This window comes from Artemia franciscana, chromosome 10 (genome assembly GCF_032884065.1).
Source record: "Artemia franciscana chromosome 10, ASM3288406v1, whole genome shotgun sequence".
Taxonomy (NCBI): domain Eukaryota; kingdom Metazoa; phylum Arthropoda; class Branchiopoda; order Anostraca; family Artemiidae; genus Artemia; species Artemia franciscana.
The window spans coordinates 1,499,501-1,519,616 of NC_088872.1; the positions used below are offsets into that span (position 1 = coordinate 1,499,501).

Here is a 20,116-nt window from a genome sequence, read left to right on the forward strand (position 1 = left end):
CAGCTTGTCTATTCATGCAGGACTCCCAACATAGAATCTGACAATAACCAAACAAAAGCGAGACGAAGTGTTAAAGACCTTGAAATGATCAACGAAACCAGCCCATATCTTACTTTTCAATTTAGAGGTACCAGAAGAATTTAATATAATTCACGAATTTCTACTTCCCAATTGTCTAATGGACTCCAAATGATCCGTAAGCGTTGTGAACAAATGGTCTAATGCGTATCCATAAAAATTATACGCTTGGTTCTGCTTTCAAAATAGCAGGTCAAAGAAGAAGCAATGACGACAATAAAATAGACATGAAAGGAATGGCCATTTTTAGTGACCCATTGACGAATTTCTATTTAAAAACAGGATCTTGGTTTTGGAGACAAATGTGGTCAGGCGTGTTTAGCACTGTTTGCACAAGGCAACTCGCAGAAAAGCACCTTGAATTTGGCAATAATATTTTTGGGGATGAAGCAGAGTTTTAAATTATATATCATTTTGCAACCTTGGCCCATTAAAAACATTATAAAATTTGAAAGTAAGAGTCCTTTGATTGTCGAACAATTTTGCTTAATTGGCCATAAATTTGATGATGTGCTCGTTCCAGCCTTTCAAATTGTCACATAAATGAAACATAAAAAAATTTTGAATAGAAAAAACATCAAAAAACATTAAAAAAAGAAACATCAGCCGGCATTCAACATACAAGAATAAAAAGGTACGCAACCCATATCCCCTCAAGTGTTGTTAGAGGAAAAAGTAAAATGGTTCCTGACGGCCTCTAATAGGAAAGAAGATACAGAGGGCAGAGGAGGAAGAGCCTCGTATTACCTTATTATCTGGTAACGAAAGTTTGTTTGATGATGAGATATCAAAGCTTAATTCTGATTTTGCGGATAAGTTGACCTTAGTCCATGATATTATCTGAAATTTTTAATATTTAATTTTTAGGTTTACGAGCGTGTCATGATGCTTCCTAAAATATTTCAGAGCATAGTTACTAGATAGCACAGCTTCCTTCTGGAATAGGGCTTTGCCCAGGACTCTCAGACCGAGATTTTAGCTCTAATTCCATTAAATATCAAACCCAACAAAATTATTCACTATTCACAATGATGCGCTGATAAATGAAAAACGTACCATTATGCAAATTAGATTTGGACAGGAGACAGTGCTCGTAAAGCCAGAAAAAAATCAAGCTTATCGAACGTTGGTCATATGCTGCATTTGGGAGTTATGCGTAGTGTGTATTGTTAAGGAACAATACTGCCAAGTACTAGTGAGCTTTAGCTCAAATAATTGGGTGGTAAAAGGGGAGTATATAGTGAAACAATGGGACACAAAAGAGATTGGATCTTAATCTCTCTGGATGACAATCTGGGCTATTGCTGGATATTGAAGGTACGTGGGCGTACTGTTATGGACTGACCATATTATTAGTAGTACCGTATTCAGCTCAAGGACAAGATAATAGACCGTTAGACTGCTTCATCATTTGGGTGTACTGTCATGGACTGACCGTATGATTAGTAGTACCGTATTCAGCTCAAGCGCAAGAGAATAGACTTTTAGACTGCTTCATCATTTTGTCGATGCTACCTACCCAAATTCTTGTGTTAAGATGAGAATTCATAGAATAAGTAGCAGAAAACTTCAGAAAAGCTCATTCATTAACGTTTTTGTGTTGTAGAGTTTCTTCTATTCTGCCAAATCAGGAGCAGCTTGAATAAAAAGATGGTAATCGCTATACTGATTTGATTGGTTAGTTTGAATGCCGTCGACCATTGGAGGCTACACGAAGCCAATCACTTATACAAAAACCGTGACACAGGGAGTACTAAAACGTTCCAACTTCCATACCATTCAATATATATAGGGTGATTGTGTGTTGAATGAAAGCTGCTTACTCTGGAACAGAAAATGCTTCCCTTCCTTCCGAAGTGGTTGTTTTTCCTTTTTTGTGTTTTAGAATAAATGTACTATATAGTGAAATAAGTTATCTCTCTGATTTATGTGGCTTTGAAAATATGTCCATGGGATAGGGCAAGAGATTTTGGGTAGAAGAGAAGGAATAAATATTTTTAACGTGGGACTTATGGTGATTTAATTTACAATACTGAATTAAAAAGTGATGCATCTATGATACATTGTTTATATTCATGCTTACAGCCAGCAGAATATAAAAAGACTGCAGATGAAGATTCAAGCTATATGATGTATGACAAAACTTGAAAATTTTGTTTTGAAACACATTATCACTCTTTTTATTCAATGCTGTCAAAAAAATCTGTATAAATCGCGAATATCAGGCCATTAACTTGAAACACCTTAAGTATTTTCAACTTAAAGCCTACAAAATAGGCTTTAAAGCCTATAGCCTTTTTAAAGCATGCTATTATTATCTGTCAGGAGGATGTTGGAGGTGGCTCCTGAGGTCTCTGGCCCTGAGGTCTCCAGAGGGCAGGGATCCCAAGAGTAAGGTAATTTTAGTTTCCATTGAAAAAGTGTAAGGCTGTTTATCTAGAGGAAGTTTGGCCTAAATTCGGAGGAGTGTGGTCCAAGTACTCTTTCGTTGTTTATATAAATTTCTCTAGCTGCAAAAGGAAAACAAACACATTAAGTTTTTATATCAAAATAATAATTTATGACCATCTATAAAAATATATTTCAGGCTCCTTTCTCAACAGAGCTCAAATTTGCATCCCAACCTTCTCAATTTATATATTTTATCTGTCTTTTAAGTAATCACTTTTGGGTAGATCGCTTTTTTATTCTCTCTCCAAGTTTCCTAACAATGATTTCTTTCTTAGGCAAAGAGGTGGGAAAACGACACTTTCAGAAAGAGTTTAATGACACAAATTTTAACTAAATAAAATTTATCCAACAATAAAACAATCAAATTATAAAAATATATCCCAAATTATAAAAATTAAAAAAATATATAAAAATATACTCATAAAATCATATCCTTTCTTTGCAGTCACTGTTCCATTTCAAGTGCAAATTTTGGAAATTACTTTTTCATTTCGGAAAATCTTGCGCTTAGATTTGGAACTTTAAATCGTAATTTTTGTAACATGTGCATTATTTGGTAATATACCTTTTGCTGATTATTATCAGTGATTATACTCTTTGATCATTCCCCGTCAAAGGCCTGTGTCTTTAACGGAGGACAGTATCAGTGATTATCAGCGATTATACTCTTTGATCACTCTCCGTCTTAGGCATGTGTCTTTGACGGAGGACTGAATCAGTGACGAAAGTAAAACAGTTCAAAATAGGGATGATACCTTTTTTATTGAGAGTTAATAGATATAAAATTTTTACTTTTCTAAATTTTTACCAGTTTTACTGCTGATGATGATGAACACTGTATATGTGTTCGAAATATCCAGTTAAATAATTTTATATCTATTCACTGTCAATAAAAAGGTATCATCCCTATTTTGAACCGTTTTACTTTCGTCATGGGAATGCAGTGTGGTCTTCGAAGTTATCAACAGAATCAGTGATTATCAGCAATTATACTCTTTGATCATTCTCCGTCAAAGGCATGTGCCTTTGACGGAGGATTGTATCAGTGATTATACTCTTTGATCATTATTCGTCAAAGGCATGTATCTTCGACGGAGAACTGTATCAGTTATTATCAGCGATTATACTCTTTGATCATTCTCCGTCACAGGCATGTGTCTTTGACAGAGGACTGTATCAGTGATTATCAGTGACTGTACTCTTAGATCATTCTCCGTCAAAGGCATGTGTCTTTGACGGAGAACTGTATCAGTAATTATCAGTGATTATGCTCTTTGATCATTCTCCATCAAAGGCATGTGTCTTTGACGGAGGACTGTATCACTGATTATTAGTGATTATACTCTTTGATCATTCTCCGTCAACGGCATGTGTCTTTTAGTAGGACAACGACTCTGATAAATTTTTTGTAAGATTTTAAATACAATTATTGTTGACCTAAACCGGATAATGGCTGTAATCTTCTTCAAGTGCTATGGTATTTACTGGTTCAAATAACAGAGTTTCTGCCTGAGGCAATCAAATTTTTCAATTAACGTCTGTCTATACTGATAATGTATTCGGTATATTTTCAAATTTATCTTTTTTACACAGTTAAACAACAGAATCCAGCATTTGAATTGAGCCTAGAGCAACATCAAAATTCAAAATGAAAGATGCCTGAGGCAATTAAACTTTTCAATTAACGCCTGCCTATATTAATACTATTTTTTAGTACGCTTTCATATTTGTCTTCTAGTACACAATTCAGCAATAAGACATTTAGTTTCTGAACTGAAACTAAAGCAACATCAAGATTCAAAATGAAATAAACTGTCTTGTGGATGAGAGGCGCTACTCGCATCTCAACCCCGCAATCTTTACGAAGAAGTTTAAGGAGTGTATAATTAAATAGATTTTTGGGAGCAAAAACTTGGGATTTGACTCTAAAAACTACCTTGTGAGGGTTAAGAAACCCCCTTCATTCAATTAAATACGAACTGACCTTCATCCAACTCCAATAAGAATTGCATTTGAATACGTATATTCAACTTACATTTACGGTCCCGCCCATTTTTTTTTCGGGGGAGGGGGGGGGGGCTGGGTACGAAAATCTGTTTGTGGTTGGTGCCACTGATTACCACCTAGAAAAATACTAATATAGCTCAACTTTTTTCTTATTTTTACAAAGTATACAATATAAATGAAAGTTTTAGGGGAAAATGTCCCAGCAAAAAGAAACAAATATACCAGCAAAGAAAAATATTTAACAAACAGTATACTCTTATATATACGGTAAAATTATTCAATTCTTAGCTTTTTCATGGATAGTATTAATTTTAATAAAATTTATATTTTGGAAACTATTCGAAAAAATATGTTCTTTTTATATTAAAATTATATTTATGGAGTTTCGGTTACTATAGACACAAGTACTTCTTCGTTCGCAGTTCGTCACCACGAACATTTTCACGACTACAGTTTCTTTAAGCTAAAATTTTGCAAAGAAATATTTTTAGTTATATTTTATCTTTGGAAGTCTTTTAAACAGTTTAACAGAGCTCACTCTCCATAAGAAAAAGGTGAGCCATCCATTTCTCATTTTGACCCAAATTTTATAATGGCTGCTTACATCATCAAGTATTTTAGTGTTAATTTCAAACAACCAATCCTCTTCCCTACACCTTTGACAATAAATGTATATCAATGCCGATATTTAAATCAAGGATGATATTCATATTTTTTTTTCCAAAACCATGCTGACACAATGGACTTTTTAATTCAGAATGTATGTTGCAATTAAAAGCTTGATATAATTTTAGAATTAAACAAGCATATTCTCCCTCACGTTTGTTTTCTTTATATTGAACTTGAACCTAGGAATTAGAATAATATTAATTTCGATGTATTGCCTATGAATTCAAGAAAATTAATGAAATAGTAAATTAGTTGTGATGAGAAAAGTATTTGGAAAGAATCTGGATGACAAGGTGCAACATTAATCGCTATGAATAAAGGTACAATAAAAATCTGTGCTTTAAAGGGTTTGTTAGTTCTGATTAATTGGATATACTTTGCAAAAAGCTTTCAAATTAGCAAAAAATCTGTCTGAGGCCAACGGACCTGAAAACCCATCTGTTGATTCCTTTAAAAGGAAGTTCAACAGACACAACTGCAGAGAAGACCTTGGTAAATCGTTATCATGTTGCATACGAGGTCTTTAGCTTTTCGAAACCCAACACCATGAATGTTTTCATTAAAAAAGAATAACGGTTCGAAATAGGGATGAAACCTTGAGGGTTGTAGTAAGTTATTTACATTAAAAAAAGCGGAAATTGACCGAAAAATTACTCTTTATTGACTGGACTATTAGAGTGATTAAATAAAAAAAAGAAGTTTTTTTTTAACTGAAAGTAAGGAGCGACATTAGAACTTAAAACGAAAAGAAATTATTTTGTATATGAAAGGGGCTGCTTCCTCATCAACGCCCCACTCTTTACGCTAAAGTTTGACTCTTTCTCTCAACTCTTCTTTTTAAAACAGTAAAAAACTTTAGCGTAAAGAGCGGGGTGTTGATGAGGAAACAGCCCCTTTCATATACGAAGTAATTTCTGCTCGTTTTAAGTTTTAATGTCGCTCCTTACTTTCAGTTAAAAAACTCGTTTTTTATTTAATTTCTGAAGGTTTTTGAATCAATGCATGTTTTGATTTTGGCTCTCCGCAAAGGAATAATTAAAATGAAATTTGTATATTTATTTTTTTGGCTAAATGGCTTTCTCATAGTTTTGATCGAATGATTTTGAGAAAAAAAGGAGCGGGGGAGGAAGCCTAGTTACCCTCCGATTTTTTGGTCACTTAAAAAGGGCACTAGAACTTTCATTTCCGTTAGAATGGACCCTCTCGCAACATTCTAGGACCACTGGGTCGATACGATCACCCCTGGAAAAAAACAACAACAAACAAATAAACACGTGTTTCCCCCTATTTTCTAAACTGAGGCAAATTTTCTCAGGCTCGTAACTTTTGATGGGTAAGACTAAACTTGATAAAACTTATATATTTAAAATCAGCATTAAAATGCAATTCTTTTGATGTAGCTATTGGTATAAAAATTCTATTTTTTAGAGTTTTGGTTATTATTGAGCCGGGTCGCTCCTTACTACAGTTCGTTACCACGAACTGTTTATTTATAATGTGTGTGTTGTACAAAGCGTGTGAAAACTAAGATAGTGCTTTTTTTCACGTGTAAGTTCTTTTTTGCCCTTAAAATGGGATTTCCTTTTTGGTCAACTAATTTACCAACTAGAAACCTATTTTTAATTGTAGTAAAGATTTTCCTGGGTACACCCAAGCAAATTTTTGATTGTGTGCAAGGACTTATTATTTTATGGGTGCTATATTTATTTGATTAAAGAGAATTTTTTAAAATTGGCTGATTTTGGCCATTCAGGTAGCTTGTAACTAATTGAATTTCTTATATTGAATTTTGATTGAATATTTATATAAGAAGAAATATAACGAAAAAATAGGTTTATAGAAACCCTTAATAAGCACTATTTATATCTGTTTTTTTTACATAACTGTTCTTTTTAATTAGTATTACGAAATAACTGTTGGTTTGATTTGTTATTCCAATAAAAAAAGAATGGTACCAAGTTTATTATATAGATCAGAACTGCAGCAAGTCCTTGTCACTCTATTAAAAACAGTCGATACCCCTATTAAAAACTAGTAACTGTCAGTACCTCCAAAAAAGTTACCTTTAATACGGGTCAACTTGTATATAGGGGATAAAGGTAAAAAATTTAGAACGCCCATCCGTTCGTAGTAGGTGCTGTTTAGAACCTTAAGCCCGCTTCCCCTTTAAACAAATTTCCTGAAGTTTACCTTTCCTGTACTGTTGTATAATTTTTCCATTACTTACCTGTTTTTTGCTTTCATGGTGATTTCCCTTCACTCTCAGATATATTGCTGCGTATTTGCTGCATGAACAGTTTACTCTGTATCTAGCTGGTGCTTAAGTCCGTGATTAAGTGAACTGATGGAACTAGAAAATCCCATGTTAATATTGAAAATTTATATTTAAAAAGTACTCAAGTATTCATTGGCGGAAGATACCGCTTTTAATATCAGTTTCCTCTAGTTGCTTAGAAATCGTAGAAAATGTCTAGCTCTTTTACACAAGTGTACTCAATGAAGGATATTGCTTTCAGAACAAAATCGCTACTATCATGAGCAGAAGACAATTGCCTATAAGATGATTGCAACCATTTTTCGATGTATTTTCCTGTTTTCGAACAGTCCCGCAGAATATTTTCAGCTACCTAAAATTTTTACATGTTTTTTTGCCAGAAAGAATCGTTTCAGATCACCCTAGAGACCAAATTGACAAGCTGGTATATTTAACCGACTATTTCCGCCAATGAATAAGTGCCATTTGAAGGGTTTTTGACAATTGACAGTCTCTAGAGAATTGAGAGACAGAAGGCTACCCTAACTTCAATTTTAAACCTCGATGTTTTCAAGTTCACTTAATCACGGCCTTAATACTAAAGGAAAAATAAATATTTTCCATTAAAAGTAAACCACAGTGAATCAAAAAGTGAACCTCATATTTAAAACCGAAAGTGATCAGAAAATAGGTTGCGTAAGGTAATAGTTATCTATGCGAACAATAGAAAGTGACACCTAAAATGAACAGAAATTTCAATGACAGACGAAGCCTAACTTGTAATGAACAGAAATACTGTAGGAACAAGGGTAGGGCTGTTACTCCTCAGACTACTTTGAATGCTCATAAATTGAGTCCCATTATCCTTGATTCTTGTTCCAACTTTAGGACTGGAGTAGCAAATATGATCATGTAAGTCTTATCCTTCTTGATCAGTAATTTTAATGTGAACCCGTATTTTATTGTGGACATTTAAATTGTTCTGCAAAGTGAGAGCTGTTTGCAGGACTTCCCCTTTTAAATAGTTGAGGGAGGCTTCAACATTAATGGTTACCTGGTGGATTCTAGTTCCAACCCTGGGACTGGAATGGCAAATATGATCATGCATGTCTGATCCCTTTTGATCAGTAATGTTAATGTGAATCAGTAGTTTATGATAGAAATTGAAGTTGCTCTTCAAATGTAGAGTTGCTTTCGGGATTTCCCCTCTTATGTATCTGAAGGAGCCTTGAAGATATCTGGTTGTCTGGTAGCTCGGAGGATTATACAGTATACCATTAATTATTTGATTTGTTTGGGAGGCTCACCTTGAGTGTAATTGCTTATCTTTGGATCTTAGACACTGACATAACAGTATTAAATTTGCCTCTTTTTGTAAACCGTAACAACTCTTCAACTTAAGCAGTCTGGTTCCAGTGGTCTTTGCCTTTCCAAAGAATTATTTATCCTTGAAATGTAACTTTGCTGTTATCTGTTTTTAATTGAAATTAATACAATATATTGTTGTCGGCTTGACCGGCTCAACAATTTAAAGTAATGATCAAACTACTATCAGAGGCCTCTTCAATCATGTTAGCACAGCTTGGGGACAGCACAAGGTCATTTATGAGAGGAAACTCTAATGTTAGGCTTTAGGAATTAGATTTTACAACCACTAAAATGTAAGCTCACTTAAGAGAGGTGGGAGGGGCATATTCTTCCAACGCCTTATGGGCTCGACGACATTCCATACATTCAAATTCAATGCAGTTCTTGAATAGAGTGGAGCCGAAGTACCTTACAGGCGTTTTTATAGTATCATATGCCAGTCATGGACTAAGGCTCCATGCGTATTCATGAGAGGTTTGAGGTCCAATGTGCATTTCTGCATTACGAAGCAATAGAATATTTTAAAGAGATTTCAAATTCTTGAATCACTTCCATCAGCAATGCTTAAATATAGTTTTCTAAAGGTAATAAATTAAAATCTTAATTTTGTGATCTTCTATTATTGTTATTTAACTTTATTTTTTTTATGAAACTTCAAAAACAATTTGAAAAAGCAACTTGCTAACATTTTATAAATAAAGTACGGAATAAAATAGTTTTTTAAGGCAATACAAATCTTACGTCTTGAGAGTTTTACACTTTTCACATTTAAGGAAATTTTCCACCACGATTCTCCAAAGCATAGAGCACTTGGGTGCCTAAAATGACTTACCTAAATTTAGTGCAGATAAAATTGAAGAATTCCAACAGCCTTCTGTTCTACTGCTACTCTAACAAATATTTATTTTAAGCAGGAACGCTTAATCTTTTGTTTCCTCTATAATCCTTTTAATTTTAGAAGAAGCCTCAAGTTTCCTGAGAACTGCCAAATCAACTTTCAAGATAAATCCAAACTTAGTTCTACTGAAATGTGCTCTTTTCCTGTACTTTGGAGGTATGTTTTTTCTATTGCAATTTTTTCTTAGCAGATTATCTTAGCTTTTACTATTTTTTCTTAGGTTAATGCAGATTTTCTAGCAAAAGATAATCTTAAACACTAAACAAACAAACAAATGACCATGGATAGTCAGTTAAATTGACATACACTGACATTCCTTCGTTACGGTTCTGATAATTTTTCATTTATGAAAGTTAGAAAGATGAAAACATTTCAAGCGTATTTTGTTTTCAGTAAAGTGCAAAGTGTGTTCTGGTCTTGAGAAGTCGTTGGGGTTTTCATCCCTACTCATGTTAATTTTTGCTCGTTTTGAGTTTGACTCCGCTATTTCTTGTAATTTCTGTTCGTTTTGAGTTTCATTTATTTATTGATAGTGATTTGTGGTAGTTTTGCGTTTGGAAGATTATTTGACTTTATTTTTGTTCATTTTTGACTTAATGGAGCTCTTTACTTTTTTTGAAAAACTCGTCTTGTGGAAAATGTTTTTTAAAATTAATTTCTGTTCGTTTCTTATTGACATAGTCTTCTTCATGAAAAAAAATATTGCATACCTTTTCAGTTTTCAAACAGTTCGTAGTAACGAACTGTAGTAAAGAGCGACCCGGCTCAATAGTAAACGAAACTCTAAAAAACGGATTGATGCCAAAAGATACATCAAAAGAATCGGATTTTCATGCTGATTTTAAATATATAAGTTTTATCAAATTTAGTCTTTGTCATCATAAATTACGAGCCTGAGAAAATTTGCCTTATTTTGGAAAATAGGGAGAAACACCCCCTAAAAGTCATGGAATCTTAACGAAAATCTCACCATCGCATTCAGCGTATCAGAGAACCCTATAGCAAAAATTTCGTATTTTTTGCCAGAAGACAGATCACGGGTGCGTGTTTATTTTATTTTTATTATTATTATTTTTTTTAGGGGTCCTCGTGTCGACCTAGTGGTCCTAGAATGTTGCAAGAGGGCTCATTCTGACGGGAATGAAAATTTCTAGTGCCCTTTTTAAGTGACCAAAAAATTGGAGGGTACCTAGGCCCCCTCCCACGCTCATTTTTTTCTCAAAGTCAACGGATCAAAATTGAGATTGCCATTTTGTTCCGCATAGTCAAACACCATAATATCTATTTCTTTGGGGATGACTTACTCCCCCACAGTTCCTTGGGGAGGGGCTGCAAGTTATCAACTTTGACCAGTGTTTGCATACAGTAATGGTTATTGGGAAGTGTGCAGACGTTTTCAGCTTGATTTTTTTGGTTTGGGGGTGGGGTTGATTGGAGGGGGCTATGTAGGAGAATCTTTGCTTGGAGGAATATGTCATGGGGGAAGAGAAATTCAATGAAAATTGCGCGGGATTTTCTAGCTATAAGAAAAACAATGAAAAAATAAACATGAAAAAGTTTTTCAATTGAAAGTAAGGAGTAGCATTAAAACTTAAAACGAACAGAGACTATTACGCATATGAGGGGTTCTAAAAATAATTTAGCATAAAGAGCGAGGTATTTAGGAGGAGATAAATGCCTCGCTCTTTATGCTAAAGTATTTTTTAGTAATTTCAACTATTTATTCTACGGCCTTTCTGATTCAGGGGTCATTCTTAAAGAATTGGGACAAAACTTGAGTTTTAGCCTAAAGAGTGAGGTAATAACGAGGGGACAAACCCCTAATATACATAATAAAAATATAAGAATATAAAAGTTTGTTACGTAAGTTAATTCTTAAGTTACGTATATTTTTTACTTATAAAAACGTTCGTTAAAAATTATAAAGTTCTAGTTGTCTTTTTAAGTAACCGAAAAATTGGAGGGCAACTAGCCCTCCTTCCCCACCCCTTATTTCTCAAAATCGTCTGATGAAAACTAAGAGAAAGCCATTTAGCCAAAAAAAAAAATTAATATGCAAATTTCATTTTAATAATTTATGTGCGGAGAGCCAAAATCAAATAGCATTAATTCAAAAACCTTCAGAAATTAAATACAAAAAAACTAGTTTTTTTAACTGAAAGTAAGGAGCGACATTAAAACTTAAAACGAACAGAAAATACTCCGTATATGAAATGGGTTGTCCCCTCCGCAATCTCTCGCTCTTTACGCTACAGTTTGACTCTTTGCCACAGTTCTACTTTTTAAAGCAATTAAAAACTTTAGCACAAAGAGCGAGGGATTGCGGAGGGGACAACCCATTTCATATACGGAGTAATTTCTGTTCGTTTTAAGTTTTAATGTCGCTCCTTACTTTCAGGTGAAAAAACTTGTTTTTTTTTCTTCTATAAGAATCCATTGTATGGGTCGCTATTTGCATGCTGGAGAAACTTTTTCAACAATTTTTAATCCTGACACAGACACCATTTTTTAATTTAATTTTATAGCTTCTGAAGCAGATCTGAAAAATAAAACTTAATATCGTTCCCAAAAGATTCTATTTGTGCTCTTAAACAACCTGGATACGCTTACACTCTTTTTATTTATTTAAGTTGTAAGAGCAGAAGCAGTAATACTAGGATCCTCAAAAGTTTTAGCTTAATACCCCCAATCGTTCTTGATATATTGCTGAGGTGTCTTATTGGCATCCATTTAACACAATGCCTGTTGATTTATTTAAAAGCAACATTGAGTTTAAAGTATAATGAGCCAATTGGATAATTGTAGGGGGGTTGACATGCCTAATATCCTTAAAGACATAGTTGCTGGATCGTTCTACTGTGCCAAAGAACATGGCTTTTTAGACACTTTGACTACGTACTTTTGGAAAACGAATGGGCTTGAGAGAAGGGTTGCTTGCCCTCCAATCTCTTGTTACTCTTAAAAAGGGCACCAGGCACTCGCGCTGTAATTTGAGTGCAAGGGGAAGGGCTTCCCCCTTTATATATCTAGTAAAATATTTTGAACAAGTAAAAACAAAGTGAAACATTTAAAATCTGTTCTGTGTTCAGCAAAGTGCATATTATTTTCTGGTCTTGAAAAGGCATGGGGATGTCAGCCCTATTCATGTTAATTTCTGCTCATTTATAGTTTGATTCGACTATTTATTGAATGATTTAAATAAAAAAATACGTTTAAAATCTTTAACTATTTAACTTTAACTATTTTAACTATTTATCTTTATACTTTATCTTTATACTATTTATTTAATACTTTAACTATTTATCTTTTAATATTTAACTTTAACATATGAAAAACTATTAAAACTTTAAGGAATATATATATATCAGTATATGCATACTAAACTGACATTACAAGGCCATTTTTTTTAGTAAAGTACAAATTATGTTCTGGTCTTGAGAAAGTATGGGGGTTGTCAAAGAAATAATTTCTAGACCTTCCAACTAGACTGAACAAAATGGCTATCTTAAAACTGTGATTAGCTGTATTTTGGGAATTGACGGGAATGGTGGGGTGATTGTTGCCCTCCAATAACTTTTGACTAATAAAAAGAGCACTAGCCATTTTTATTAGTCATATCAGTGCTGAGAGGTTGTGTCAATCTGTGTCTTAAAAAGGGCACTAGAACTTCTGATTACCAATCCAACGAGCCCCCTCCGAAGCTTATACGATCACCCTTTCCATATATATATCCCCTTCTTTTGGGCTAATTTTGCATTCATCTGAAATTTCAATGAGAGTTAGGATGCTTCTGCTCCCAACCCTAACTATTACACGTTTTGAGTTGTTTGAAAAAAAAGACACTAACAAAGTTTTGACCATTGTTAATGAGAGGGAGCACATAAAAAAGGATTTTGCTGATAGCTCTTTTTTTAATAATCTAATAATTTAAATATCTTTTTTAAAGTGTAACCTTAATAATCTAAGTCTTTTTGGGAGATCCCATATCAAACATACCCTCTTTTCTTAATAAAAATAAAACCTTAAATGTTAACAATGAGCAACTTGTATAACTTATCTCTCTTGTATTGGGGGCTGAGCAAGGGCATGGGGGTTGTTAATCTCGGTGGCATACTTATTTAATATTTTATCCTAACAATGGGTAACTTGCATAGATTACAGCCTATGTGCTTGTGGCTGATGAGGAGTGGCCGAACTCGGAAGCATATTTGTTTGAACTTTATTTTAAATAAAATAACATTCTACAAATTTTTAATCGGATACGTTTTGGAAAATCACTGTGTGGGTGGTGCCTAGTCCAGAGGCCTTTCCATATGAAGTGCCTCTGGGGAAAATAATTCAATAAATAAGTAAAAATATATTTAACCCATATGGATCTTTACTATAAGCAACGCTATAGCATTATCTCTGACTTAAACAGGTTGGTAGAACTTTCAATTTCACTTTAACGAACATCCGATATTACCCCGGGGGAATATGGGGGAGAACTTTTCAGGAGGCATTTTAGGGGGGATTTCCTAAGGAGGAAATTTTCTGGGGGGGGGGGTATTCTCGAGGGGACACCTTGATCCAGAAAACAATACCATTTTATGAAGAGAATAAACAGATGCGCAAAATCACTGAAAAAATGAAAACAATAAGGGTTACATTTATTGTAGGTATCTCGGCTGTTAATCCATTTTATACAGTGCTCATGAGAAATATTGGCCTAAACATAGAAGAAATTGGTATTATATCTGCATGTCTACCATTTGCTGCTCTTGTTGGAGCACCCATCGCTGGTAATTATAATTTATAATTATAATTATAATTATAAATATAATTTTATAGTTATAATATTTTATTATTTTACATTTATAGCGTAATTATATAATTTGAGCTAAATTCTATGACAAGTTTTTACTTCATACCAAGTTAAAGACCATTCTCTTAGGGTGTTTCGAATTTTTACCCAAAAGACAACAAAATCAAGAGCCGAAAAGAGTCCCTTATCTTATTTGCAAGGCCTGAAGATACGCCTTGTCAATTTTTAGGTTTTATTTCCAACATCATCGCCCTTTGTATAGCAGAAGAAAGAATCCCATATTATATTTTTTGGACCCAGGGAGGTAATTTTCGGCTTTAATTTGGGTACAATCCTTCTGCTTTTCTTGATCATATGCAAGCGTATGCTTATCGCAAAAATAACAAGACAGAAATGCTGGGCGTTATTGATTTTGAATATAAGACCATAAAATATAATTTTATGTATTTACACAAAAATATAGCCATGGTATTCAGTTATACGTGCTAAAACTTTATTGGTGCTTTTAAGACGCTGGAAGAAAGGTATATTGGAATATTTACAGCATTAGAGGCTGGAGGAGAGATCCAGAATGGTACTGATGCTCCTCCTATACTTTCAAATACAGCAACCTAAAATTACGTCTAGCATTGATGTGTCCTTGCAGCCCCCAAATCGTCTCTAAGGAGAGAAAAAAACCTCTTTGGAACTCTCTTAGGAATGTATCAATTCTCATGCCACTTTACATCAACGTACTCAAGGCTAAAATCGGAGAGAAAACCCCCTGGTATTACCGAAAGGCGATCTTATATTTATACTTGACTAGTTAGGTCAAACCTTTGAGCCGTATCTCCAAATTATCTTCTTTCGTAGAATATACCTGATTAACTTAGGAATTGATCTCTATATTGATCTTATTATCTTCCCAGACGTGTTACAAAATACTTCAATTTAAACAAACTAGTAATTCTTATACTAAAAAAACACATCTTAGTGTCTGAAAAGCACGCTACTTTAACGCCTTTTTTGTTTATAAGTATTTGCTGATTGTGGAATTTTTTGAATATTTTATGTTGGAAGTAAAATATTAAACTGAGCAATTTTTTTTTTTTAAAGAGACTTGTGGAGGCCATAGATAAAATTGCTGAGGATCTGGAAGATGGGGCTAGACGGCATAATAGTAAAATATTATACTGGCATGTTAATAAATTGAAAAGGAGTAGTCATTCCGGACTAGTCCCAGTTAAAGATAGAAATGGGGCCACAATTAGTGATAAGGAAAAAGTTAAAAAAAGATGGGTGGAACATTTTGAGAATGTGCTAAACCGAGATACAGTTGTAGGAAAAGATATAGATGATAATGAAAAAGTTTGCGATACCTTGGATGCGAAGGAAGATTTCTTTAGTGAGAAAGAATTATCGACAGTACTAAAAGGATTAAAAAATAATAAGGCTCCAGGTACTGATAGTGTGATAAATGAGTTTCTTAAAAATGGTGGCTCTGAGGTTAGGAATAAGCTACTGGAGTTTATGAACATGATTTTTGAAAAAGGGGAAGTACCTAGTAATTTTAGTAAAACCTTAATTAAACCACTCTATAAGAAGGGTGACAAGAGTGAGTGTCGTAATTATCGAGGCATTAGTCTGGTCTCTACTGGTAGCAAGTTACTGAGCAATATGATACTTTTTAGACTGAGAGATGCTGTAGAAAAAAGTTTTAAGGGAAGAACAGTGTGGTTTTAGAAAAGGTAGAGGATGTGTCGACCAAGTTTCCACTCTTAGGTTAATAATTGAGAAGTCCCTTCGTTGTCAAACACCTTTGGTCCTCAGTTTTATCAATTATGAGCAAGCTTTCGATTCTGTTGATAGAAGAGCGTTAGAAAAGGTCTTTTCCTTATATGGTATACCAGGAAAATACATTAAAGTGATTTGTGCCATGTACGAGAATAATACTGCTGTGGTTAAGGTAGGAAATGAGGTTAACAACTGGTTTTGTATTAAATCAGGAGTTAAGCAGGGTTGTGGTCTATCCCCCCTTATATGGATCATTTTGATGGACTTCGTCTTAAGGAGCACAGGGAAGGCAATTGGAGACCACGGAATCAATTGGGGAGGAAAAACGCTCCTGGACTTAGATTGTGCTGACGATTTAAGCATATTTGATGAAAGTGTGAGCAAAATGAATGAATTTTAAGAGGTTTTGCGAGTTCAGGGTGCTAGAATAGGCTTGTAAATTAATGTGAAGAAGACTAAGTCACTAAGTCTAGGAATAAGTGAAGATGAAAAGGTGACGTTGGGTAACGAAAAGATTGATCAGGTTGGCAGCTTCACTTACCTTGGTAGTATTACTTGTAAAGACGGTGGGAGCAGTGAAGATATTAAAAGTAGAATAGCTAAGGCTCAGGGTGTTTTTTTTCACAGTTAAAAAAAGTTTGGAAGAATAGAAAGATAAGTCTGCAAACCAAGAGTAGAATATTGGAAGCTACAGTGATGACAGTGGTCAAATATGGGCGCTTCGAAAAGCAGATGAAAATTTACTAGATGTTTTCCAGACAAATTGCCTACGGATTGTTCTGGGTACCCGGCTGACTGACCGTATTTAAAACACTAGGCTGTACGAAAATGTGGTTCAATCCCGCTTTCTAGGGCTGTAATGAAAGAAAGGTTGAGATGGCTAGGCCACGTTCTGCGGATGAAGGATGACAGATTGCCGAAGATTGTCCTTTTTGGCCAACCGTCTGGGGCTATATGGAAAGTAGGTCGTCCTTGTCTGGGTTGGGAGAATGTCATAAACAAAGATTTAAAAGAAATGGTTACTTTCTGAGAGGGTGTAAAGAGGGAGGCCTTGAATAGATTAGGTTGGAGGAAGAGCGTGCGTAGCTGTGTTGGCCTCAGGCGGCTTGGTACTGCAGTGAGTTATTATTAGTAGTAGTAGTAGTAGTAGTAGTTAAGGATGACGCAACAGCACATGTCTTACTTCTTCATGCTTTGTGGGGGAGCCCCGGTTGTAACTTAGGGGGACATGCACGTGGGTGCTATGTAATGATAGCACACACGTGAGTACTACGTAATAGTTTGAGAGATTTAATTTTCTTTCAAGTAGCTATTCTCAGAAACCTTTATATTCTAATGCTTTTTTGTCCGCATTAGGATTCAAAAGGGGTTTACTTGCAATTGAACTGTGGCTTGGACATCTAGACCAACAAGCAGAAGTAGAATGTTCATAAACTAAACCAAAAAAAGGATAAAATAACAATTAGTAATCCTCATAACTTTACCAATAAAGCACATTTCAGCAGCTAGCAAGCTCACTCTTCTAACACTTTTTTCCTTCATTTGCTTATATGATTGATAACGATATTGGCTTTATTCAATGTTGAAAGTAAAATTCATATACTAAACCAAGAACCCTCAATTTAAACAAATTAGCAACCTCTGTAATTTCAACAGTAAAGTATACTACGGTATCTAACAAGTGCATTCTTCTAATACTGTTTTTTTTACAGGTATGTTCGATTGATTGTGCTATTCGCTCACTATTTGATATTTAATGTAAAAAATTCATATACTAAACAAAAATCCACAATTTAAACAAATAAGTAATTGTTGTAATTTTAACAATAAAGCAGATCTCATAATCTCAAAAGCTCATTCTTCTATCACTGTCTTTCTTCACAAGCATATGCAACTGATTTTTTTATTTTGAAAGTAAAATTTTCATTAACGAAACAAAAAACTTGTTTTAAACAAACTAGTAATTCTGGTATTTTCATAAATTAAGTATATCTCAGTTTTTAACAATCTTGTTTTTCTAACACTCTTTTGTCTTCACAGGCATGCTGTCAGACAAACTTGGTCAATATCGTTACGTTTTAATAGGTACACTTATTTGTGCGATTATTTCACAGACATGCACTTTGTTTGCTGACGCACGAACGCCTGATACTTTTGAAAGTTACAATTCGTCTGCAATTCTTTATAATTCTAACAATAAAACCCAGCTTAGAATTATTGCCAGTAACTGGAACTTTACAAAACCACTTTCAACTGTGAGATTCACAATCCCTAACAGTAATAATAGTTATGGGTGTGTTGCAACAGAGAAACCTATTAACTTCAATGTCATTGAAGAAAAAGGACTTACTCTTTTTGGAAATGCAGATGTGAACTTAACCAGATGTACTTCACAAACTGAGGTGGAGATTATAGCATTGGAATTTGTAGATATACAAAGAGATATAGAACATCGATATATTCATTTGCAAGGATTTTGGATGTTTTTTATTATAAGAGTAATTGCTAATGCGATGACTAGCAGTTGTTTTGTCCTATTTGATGCAATCGTCTTATCTATGGTGAAAGAGCATAACGGAGATTATGGAAAGCAACGCTTTTTCTCGATGTTAGGACTAGGAAGCATTTCTCCTCTTTCTGGTGTCCTTGTGGACTGGTTTAGTTCAATAAAAGGTAACTATTTTGGGTAATATTAGTGCAAGGGTTTTCTTCTAAGTTAGCTATGAAAACATATAATGCATTAAAATATAAAATCGAATAAAATACATAATATAACATTGTACATTGAAAATATGACAAAAGACTGTAAATACCAAGACCAAGGAAAATGAAATGAGATTGAAAGAATTGGTTAAGTGGAAACCTTTTCAACCATAATCATCTTCAAATAACCTAGAATTCAACTTTTGATTAATAAAAAAACGTTATGCAGCTTCGGGAGTAGAGAATGCCAAATTAGATAAAAATAAATATGGGCGAAGAATAAGTAAAAAAAAAAGCTAAAAGCACACACACCTAAGCAACTTAAAAATTAGTAGCTTTCTTTGAATACGCAGTTGTCTTTGGGGATCAGCATACTATTAACATTTCAATTTTACGAAGTTACAAGTTCTGCTTATTTATTTTCATATTTCAGCATTGCAACAACAACGAAAATCTGGTCCTTCCCCTAGAACTTCATTATGTTGAAATACTTAGAAAAAGAAGAATTTTAAGTAATATTTTTTCAGGTATGGATGGACATAAAAAGGATCCAAGGGCTAAAATATATATCTTTTTTTATTTCGAGGACTTTGGTACTTATTCATGTATTTTGCTTGATGAATTTGTTTATTTATTTGTGGTTTTTGAAGTATCACTTCGATTACCTCTATGGTATTCCTCTTATAACACAAACTATTTAGCACAAATAGTTCATTTCTAGTAAGTCATTTATTTACTATGAACATTAATTGACTTTACTTAATTAGTGTCTCTACCCATACAATTCCTTTAATTAATGTCTACAAAATTATATAACGGGGTTTCTATTATATTCTTTCATTTAATCTTCATTTTAGCTTAATTGTGCATTTACTTACTATAAATATTTGTAATCTTATTATTTGTTGGACCAATTAATTTATAGTAGTCTAGCTAAATTATTTGTCAATTATCGATAAATTAGAAAACAACATTTAATTTGTTGAAGTTACTTACTTACATCTCATAGATGCAATAATTTATAATATCTGTAAATATTATAAATACACAGCCCATTAGATAAATATACGTAAATAAAGATAAAACAAGTTGTCCTGATTGGATCCATTTT

General features: G+C 33.8%; 1 protein-coding gene across 8 annotated transcripts in view; it reads left to right on the forward strand.

Annotated features, from left to right (window-relative positions):
• Nucleotides 1-20,116, forward strand: part of LOC136031641 (uncharacterized) — a 196,584-nt gene that overhangs the window by 127,674 nt on the left and 48,794 nt on the right. For all 8 annotated transcript variants that reach the window (XM_065711285.1, XM_065711286.1, XM_065711287.1 and 5 more), the window contains 3 exons: nt 9,786-9,881; nt 14,384-14,506; nt 18,343-18,975. In XM_065711285.1, the coding sequence (XP_065567357.1) occupies nt 9,786-9,881; nt 14,384-14,506; nt 18,343-18,975 (852 nt within the window). The remainder of the gene's footprint in view (nt 1-9,785; nt 9,882-14,383; nt 14,507-18,342; nt 18,976-20,116) is intronic.